This window comes from Buceros rhinoceros, unplaced genomic scaffold, assembly GCF_000710305.1.
Source record: "Buceros rhinoceros silvestris isolate BGI_N320 unplaced genomic scaffold, ASM71030v1 scaffold19222, whole genome shotgun sequence".
NCBI lineage: Eukaryota > Metazoa > Chordata > Aves > Bucerotiformes > Bucerotidae > Buceros > Buceros rhinoceros.
Genome location: NW_010400954.1, coordinates 8,732 through 17,436, shown reverse-complemented (window position 1 = coordinate 17,436; position 8,705 = coordinate 8,732). Strand labels below are relative to the sequence as shown.

At 51.5% G+C, this 8,705-nt stretch overlaps 1 protein-coding gene across 1 annotated transcript in view; it reads right to left on the bottom strand.

The window, feature by feature from the left end:
* Positions 1-8,705, bottom strand: part of PAPLN (papilin, proteoglycan-like sulfated glycoprotein) — a gene marked incomplete at its 5' end in the record, with an annotated part of 21,493 nt that overhangs the window by 5,074 nt on the left and 7,714 nt on the right. The window contains 9 exons of the mRNA XM_010132110.1: positions 364-502; positions 1,400-1,524; positions 2,384-2,521; positions 3,284-3,935; positions 5,144-5,273; positions 5,942-6,059; positions 6,189-6,471; positions 7,010-7,096; positions 7,702-7,858. Of these exons, the coding sequence (XP_010130412.1) occupies positions 364-502; positions 1,400-1,524; positions 2,384-2,521; positions 3,284-3,935; positions 5,144-5,273; positions 5,942-6,059; positions 6,189-6,471; positions 7,010-7,096; positions 7,702-7,858 (1,829 nt within the window). The remainder of the gene's footprint in view (positions 1-363; positions 503-1,399; positions 1,525-2,383; positions 2,522-3,283; positions 3,936-5,143; positions 5,274-5,941; positions 6,060-6,188; positions 6,472-7,009; positions 7,097-7,701; positions 7,859-8,705) is intronic.

The window sequence follows — 8,705 nt, the reverse complement described above, 5'->3', positions numbered from 1 at the left end:
TTTGCTTTGCTTTTTTCCAGAACAGGTTTCTCTTTCTGCTTACACTAACTTGAACAGCTAAGGATGCTGCCCCCGATATTTCTACTTCCGTCTGAACTTAACTGCTTTGCTGTCAGCCTCCCTGCACATCTTTGCTCAGAATATGTTTCTTTCAAGAGACCGTCGGGGAGGAGAGAAGACGGTTTGCGACTGGGATCTTCTCCCGTTGCTGTTGTCAGCAGTTCAGCATGGCTTGCTTCCCGGCTGTGCCACGGAACAAGCTGACCCAGGACCTTTCCAATCTACAGCTTTCCTACACGAAGAGATGCCATATGGTCCATCAGCTGGGCACGGTGGACAAACTGTTGCTGCGTGTGAACTCACCTGTATGTGAATTGCTGATGCACAGAGGAACCAGCTGCCTGCACAACCTTCCTGCCTCTGGATAGTTCTCGATGCTGCTGGTTTTCCCTGTGAAGGACTCGACCTCTCTCACCCTCTGCCAGAACAGCGCTCTGGTACTCTATTCAAAATAAAATGCCACATGTGAATAAAAGGACACTTCTTACTGTGACCTCTTGCACAGGGCTTCTCTGAGCTTGGGAGAGCTCGCTGAACTGGAGCCAGAGAGCCCTTCTGCCATCTGTTTTCTGGCTGACTAGTGCAGTAAGCCTGCACTGTCTGCTCATGAGAGTCACAGACCTGCAGGCAAGCAATTTTAGACTCCTTTCTCTCCTCTGTCAGTGAACGTGTCGCAGCATCCCTTTGGCCACAGTGTCTTCTGCCCCATGTGCCACTGCTGTGACAAAGCATGCTTCAGAGATTGAAGGCTACAGGGTGCCTCGTGGGCCCATCTTTTGCGACTAGTCTTTAATTTTTTGTTTTTATTTCTTAAATAAGGCACATTTGTCAGAACAGGTGATCATTCGTTACCTTTTGGGGCAAAACACAAAGCATAAATGCACCAGCACAGACAGCTATGGCAGACTGGTCACATTATAGTGTGAGATGGGGAGCCCAGGAAACTGCAGAAAACCCCTCTTCTGGAGTCTCCTTTCTGGGATCAGGAGGCAGCTGACAGCTCTCAGGGAGCAAGACATGCTTGCTGTGCTGGAAACAGGGCAGGTTACAGGCAAGCCACCCAGTTATGGGGTGGCACTGTAAGGGAAGAAGTACTTTAGGGCTAAGGCTTTATCGTGACACCACCACAAAAGAAGCTCTGCTGCCTCCACACTCCCCTACAGCAAAGGAGACCAACGGCTTTGACTAGCCCTTGGGACCCCAGTGCCATGGGGTGAGGGCAATGCTGCCAGCACGGAGGAAGTTTGCACCTGCAGCTGGCTTCATTGTTCCTGTTGTCAAAAACAGGTGATGAGGAACCCTGAGGTACCTCTTTGCTCTTAAGTGGAAGATAAGTCACCTATGATCTGTAACTGAATCTGTCGCCTCTCCGTCCTCCCATCAGAAACTAGGCATGAGTAAGTCCCAGCGTCCTCCGGCTTGACGTGGCTGATCACTAAGGAGCTGTCGGACTGGTAGGTGTGCCTGCAACAGGAGCAAGGATTAACCGCCTCTGCCTGGCCGCAGACAGCAACTGGCCAAGGCAGAGCGACCCGTCGTGCTGATGTTACATAAACGATCACCATGCAGTGCCCTCCCCAGCTTAGAAAAAAACCAAAACCCTGTTGACCACAGAGGGCTCACAGGCAGGGAAAAGAACTGCGGCAGAAAGGAGGTCAGGAACAGAGAGGAAACTGAAATGGGAAAACAGGGAACTGCTTTCAGCAGCCCTCTCCCACGAGGAGGCAAACCGCCCTTTGAGGCAGGAGCTTGAGCCCCAGCAGTCATCTGCAAACAGGAAAGCATAACTGGGCTCTTCTTAACTCTAATTTTTGTAACACAGAGTGATGGATTGGCTCCAAGCTGTTGCTGGAAACAGCTTCTCAGGAAAAACAGGCTTTAAAAGTAGTTATCAAGAAAATTGTGTCTCAGATGGGAGTGCCAGAAACTTCTATCCAGAGGAAACTCCAACCAGAGTTACTTGGTTACAAGGTTCACCCTGGACTGCACAGTGCTGCCCCAGGATGAATCCAACAGAGACAACGTTTGCCTGTATCACCAGCCACATGTCAGCTTCCACCCGTGCCTTGTTACGGGACAGCAACCGTCCTGCCGCGTAACGCTAGCCAACACCTCAATACTCCTTCAGACTGCGCCTGTTTCTGCCAGGCACAGAGCAGGGGGACAGTTCATGCTCTTAGGTCAGTACACGGGCTCGTTTATTTATTCATCCTCTTTAAAAAAGAATGTTAACAGTACGATTACAAAGAAAGCGGGCGAGCACATTTGGCACCCTGCCTAGCAAGGAGCCCATCTGCTCTGCGATGAAGGGAGCTGAGCTCACCTGTCAGAGGAGACGGGCTGGCTGTCCTTCCTCCACTCCACTCTGGAGAAGGGAGACATGCCTGTCTTGCAGACCAGCTGGACATTTTGTCCCACAGCTGCTGTCACAAGAGAGGGCTTGGCTTCCTCCAGGATGGCTCTGAAAGAGAAAGCAATTCCACTGGCACCTCTGCTGCCCTCCTCTCCTCTGGGTCCTCTAATGTGGCTCTGGATGAGTCACAACCACAGGTCGAAGCAGGACTGGCTACCCATTCAGCTCTGAGCAGATGCACCAGGCAACACGTGGGGAGCCCTGTTCTACACAGCGAAGGCTGCTCTGGACAGACAGGATGCTACAATACCTCCAGGAAGACAAAAGAGTCCTACAACCCCTGTCTTCTGAAGGAACTAGGTTTTGCTCAGCAGACAGACACAGATCCAGTGCAGATACATTTAGATTTAGCTCTATGCACTCCTGATTTTCTGGGTGACACTGTTGAATCCTGACCCAAACTCTGCATCTTCCCTAGAACAATCCACTGCTGCTCGATGCAGTGCTGAGATAAAGGTTCTGAAGTCAGTCAGCTAAATATGTTGCTCAGAAGAAGAAAATCACCTATAGACTCTCATTCAGGGTGTCAGAATGCCTCCCAAAGACCCCCGGATCCTGCAGTCTTTTCGCACACCATACTTCCCGTACTGTCAGAGTGCAGGGAGAGTAGAGGGCAAGTGAAGAGACAGCAGGTAACCCCAGGGCTTGAGTCACTTCATTTACCAACGGGCCACACGTGTGGCCAATCCACTGAATGGTGTTCCCAGTTAGCTGTTCCCCGCTGAGGCAACACCTTCGCTCCAGAGGAAGCTGCGCTGATCCTTCACAACTTGCTGGCGGGACAGGAATAAAAATAAAAGAAATCATCACCTGTGCAGAGCCCGCACGGGGAACGAGGCTGTAGACACCTGCTGCCCAAATCCCTCCGTCACGGAAACATCTGCTCCGAAAGCCTGACGCCACTGCTTGCCTCCATGCGGCAGCACCTGCTGGCCACTGCTTCTCTGCCTCTCCGAGGGCCCACGCACTGTTGTCTCCCACACGTCCATCTTGCTCAGGCCGTCCAAGCTGCTTTGCTGGGTGCCCCAGTGCTGGCTCTCCAGCACACCAGCCCTTGACAAAGGCTCTGGCCGCCTCTCACTTCTCCAGCTGTCCTGCCTGTGGCTGTCCTGCGCGGAGCGTGGAGCCCCATAGGCTCTTCCTTCTTGGCTGTGACTTGCAGACGCTCTTGGGGGTGGCTGCTGCTGACTGCGAGCATCCCCTGGATGAGGGTGGGAGCCAATGTGCTGGCGTTGCAGGGCTCCTGTGACAGAAGAGGGCTGGTGCTCCACAGGACTGACCCCCACAGAGCTGCGGCATGCTCTCAGGCACTCCTCCTCCAAGGCAAAGCTGTTTCTATTGCCATGACAGCCACCATACCAAAACCGGTTGCACTTGCCAACAACAGGCACGAAGTACCAGTGAGTAGTCCAGTTCGTGCAGGGTCCGTGGGCGCTGGGCAGCAGGCATATGACAGGATACGCTACCAGAAAGGGCACAACAGAGGCATACGTGAGGGTCATGGAGCAAAAAGGTCCAGGTGCTTCAAGCTACCTACCTAGACGATCTGATAGGTCTTGTGGGCAGAGAGCAGGTGGGACAGTAGGCCACCTGAGCTTTGCACCCAGCTGTGCTTTGGAATTGGGCAGCTGCTCGCGTTTCTTTTTTCCCCAGTTTTGCCACTGGTGGAAGGAGAACCAACCTCAGAGACATTTCTGAATCCAGATACTAGACTGATTCTTCATAGCTTTTCTCAGCTGCAAGGTTGACTCTGGGGCTTCCTCTCCTGCAAGGGGCATGTGGCTGCCATTTGCAGATTTCCAGCCCACAAAGCAAGTGCATGCGACCCCGTTGTGAAGCCTCATGCATTACAAAATACCCCTCCACACACTGATACAAACAGGAGCATAGCCCAACGTGTCTACAGACCGAGCCCCGTGCTCCGGGTCACAGGTGTCACAGCCACACGCTGACAAATGCTGGATGCAGGGCTCTGACCGAGGGGTCCTTTGCCAAGCTGTGTTTGAGCAGAGAGGATCTAGAGAGCTTTCTCTTTCCCAAAGGCTGACCCAGAGGGCTGTCCACCAAGCAACCTCCCTGTGCTGTGGCAAAAGGCCAAGGCGTTGCGGCAGCAATGTGTCTGCGGAGGATACAGCCGAGAACTAAAGGAGCAGAGATGCTTTCGCCCAGCGGCTCTGGTGCCCTCACAGTACAGCGGGCATTGCCTTCAACTCTGCTGGCTGAAAGCATCCACACAGCCCTGAGCAACACCTCCCTCCTCAGCGGTAGCTCTCGTTCCATCCCTGCCCGTGGGCTGTTTGAAGGCTGAGCACAGCCCTGATTCCTCAGAGAGACTAACTAGTTCGGAACACTGCAGGTGGCATCGGGGTGCCTGCTCAGGGCCAAGCAGCTTCCCAGCAGTCCCACCGACTGACAGAGATCACACAAACACAATTCTGTCCAGCTATCAGAAAAGGACAAGAATTTCTGTGGTAGGTCACAATCTGTCTACTTTTCCACGCTTCCTCCAAGCTTCCACTGTCCCAGCCGCCAGGCAGGATTTCTTTTCAAGAAGAAAGTTGACTACATTTCACAGAGAGCTGAGCCTCTGCACAGGAAGCTTCCATGCGCTACTGGAATCTGTAAGACTCTTCCTACCTTTCTAAACCAAGAAGCCAAAGAATGACTTACGGTAGTTGGGCCTATCGAGACATCCTTCCCCTTGAGGACCTGAAGCTGAGGCGACATTGTCAAAACAGCAGCCGTACATGGAACTGCGGCACTCGCCCGAGGGGTGCTGCTGGGACAAGGCTTGGCTTGCCTTCGAGACAGGAATTGAAACCCAAAAGTTATCATGCATCTATGAGGACAGTAGCACATGCAAGGCACCGTGTCCAAGCTGTCAGCTGCAGAAGGCCAGCTGTTAGAGGAACCACTGTTTATTTGCCTTCTAGGGGCTTTCATGCTGGGACAGGGGGAGAAACTTGGCTGTCAGCTGTAGAGCCAGGGCTGCTCTTCTCTGCAAGGCAGACTAACAGCAGCAGACCTGTTTATTTTTCAGCTGGCCCCACAAAGCACCCCAAGCTATTAGAGGAATTACCTCCCTGAATATTTTGCCCCCAATTAATCTGCACAGCTGGCAAACAAAGGCAATTAATAGTGACCATGTTTTCCCCATTTTTTCTCCTAGAAATTGGATGGCGAGTTTCTGACTGACAGAAATTTTATTACTCAGGATTACTCAATCAGTTCTATACAGGGTGATCCTCTTTTTCTTAGACACCTCTACACCTGCTTAGAGAGAATCACAGGTGGGTGCCCCCGACTGAACAGGAGCAAAGTGGCCCAAAGAGCTTGACTGGAGTATTGCTTCTCCGGTATTACCGGCAGAGGTGAAGCACAACAGAAGCCCACAGTGTGAGTCACCAGGGTCCAATCGGAATCTTTGTATCTGACGGCCTCCTAAAACACAAAGAGCTGTGTACTCACTGTTGGAATGGCCACAGTGGGATGATTTCTGTTCACTTGAACATCACGGTAGTATTGTGGGCATCCGATGTTGTTTGGACCCTGGGCAGCTGATACTCCATCAGGACAGCATCCGTACCTGCAGGCAGAAGGCAGAAAGGCTGCAGCAATACCTGACCCGTCCAGCTCAAGAGGCACAGGCTGTAAATTTCAGTAAGCCCCCAGGAAAGGCAATGCCTCCCAGCTCAGGCCTATCTGCTTCCAGTACCTGTTGTGGCGACAGGTGCTGAAGGGACAACCTCTCCCCAAAGAGCCTGAAGCTGGAGTGTGCCCATCGGGACAGCAGCCGTGCGGGCTCTGATGACAGTCCTGAGAGCCAGTCCTTGCGGCGGGGTCCTGGGAGAAGCTGAGCTGATGGGATGAGCGTGACTGAGATTCCCAGCGAATGGGCAACAAGTTGATGCCATGGTCTTTGGTGGATGGGATGTGGTGATTCCCAGAGGTACTATGGATCATGGGGCTCCCAGCGAGCGTCCTTTCATCACTGAAATCTGAGGAAATAACTCCTTAAACATGCAGGGGGGCATCAAAATACGATCAGTTTTCCTCATCTCTGCTCTTTTTTACCTGCCCAAGGCTATAGGGCAGGCGTTTCTGCACCAGGCTTTCACCTGAATGAGTGTCTTCTGGCCTGCCCTTCTGGGTTTGGTTGTCCTAAAGTTTTTTGCCCACTGCCCTGACCAATTTTTCTGCTGTCCCATGAGAAACCACCTGTCACATTGCTGTGTTCCCCTCATAGCATCCCTTCTTCTTCCTATGATTTGTTTTGAGCAGCATCAGTGAGCTGAGAGAACTTAACCAACACTTAAGTCATGCTGCCAGAACCTGGATCTTTACACCAGAGAGGCATAGACAGATTCAAATACTGCTCACTATTGATGCAAAAGAATCTACACTTTGTCTCTGGCCCCATGAATTTCTAGAAGCCCATGAAAAGAATGAGAGAAATTAAGAAGAGGAGGAACTTCCCCTACCACACCCTATTTCAAGTCCATCATCATCAAAAAACTCAGCAAAATTCTTCCAAACCTGTGGCAGGGCTGTTTGGGTTGTAACGTGTCAGCAAGGACTGGCGAGTAACATCATATCCCATGGTGTCCTGCATACTGGGGACCTCTGCAGAGACACGCACAAAACAAGTGCCATTAGTTCAACCCTACATTCTAATAATTGCAAATACATCCAGCAATCAACAGGAAATTAAAGTTAATGAAAACGTTTCTCTTCTCCCGGAACAGCTGCTGAGCAGCAGTTGGATTCAGCTGGATTGTCAGGACAGTGACCTGCGATGGGCAGGCAAACAAAAGTCAGCATTTCAGCTCTGCCATGAAGACTAGACACAGACAGCAAGCAAAATCTTCTGAACAGTTGTGCCTGTCCACAGAGGGGTGAGAGCCAGATATAGTTTTTTGGCTACTGAGCCTGCCCAGGTTGCCATCCTTCTCGTTTAGGAGTCCTAGGGTCAGTCTGCAGCACACACTGGGACAGAACCATCACAGCATACTGGAAGTATTCGTATGTCAAAGTGGACATACACCAATGTTTCTCCCAAGACTGCTACACACGTTTGAAACAGCACAGGTGCTGGGAATCTGGAGATGCCATGGTTATGTGCACAAAACGTAAGTCCGCAGGATGAAGACGGGCAGAGAACACAGACTGGTGCAGAGCTGGTAATTTCTACTCCTAAGCAAAAGCTGGTGTGCAGCAAGAGCACTCACGCTGTGGCAGGTAGCAGGGCTGCGTGTTGCAGCTACCCAGGGTGGCTGGTTTCTGTGTCTGGATGGCTTTGCATGTCTCAGGACTGTAGAACTTGGAGTCGCCGTCAGCACAGATGACTTGGCGTGTCCGGATGCCTGAATTGCAGCTCTTGGAACACTTGGGCACAGAGACAAGGCAAGTGAGCAAGCAGCAGAAACCCCACGGATCATAAGTGTGGAGCAGCTGCATGATTAGCTGCAGGCTGAGCACAGCTTCCTCCAACAAGACAAAGCAAACAATATTTCAGCTGGACTCCTCTGAACAATTAAAAACCCACATGTAAACCATTTTACCAAATGTTGCACCTGGCCCTGAAGCATTACGCTCTGAGCCATGCTCAGCCAGTAACATCCAGATGAGGTGCTCTTATCCACAGTGGTGTGGCAGGGAGTTGGAATGAGTTATTTCAGCCTGCTCTGAAGCACCTCAATACTATGGGGATCCACCACAGAGGATCAGCGACAGGGTCAGTTTTGAACTATGTATTCAAGAACAGCGGTTTGCAATGGGAGAGCAAACTGGTGGCTTTCTTTTAAGCAGCTACCCAGAGTTCCCATCACTGGAAGCTGTGGATGACGAGGGAGCAATGAGCAGCAGCTCAGGGGAGGGGAGAGGATGAGCTAGCTCTTTAGCCCACCTGCTCATGGCAAGCTCTACAAACGCTGGGAGAGTATTTCTTTCTCTTACTCAGATGCTGGAAGGAGCCCTTCCGATTTCAGAAAGCCAGGGACCAGGGAAGATCGGACTAAGGTATGCAACTTCTTTAGCTGTTATTAGAACTTGGCACATATCTCATGAATGTAACTTGTTTTAATGCAGAACAAGCTGGTCTGGCTAGCACAGAAGGAAAGAAGTGTGTTTGGAAGTCACCTGATGCATCGGATCTACCCCTATCTCCTCACCCCGGCACTTTTCCAAGGTTCACAGTCTGTCTTCTTCCACAAAGACAAGACTAATCCTGCTG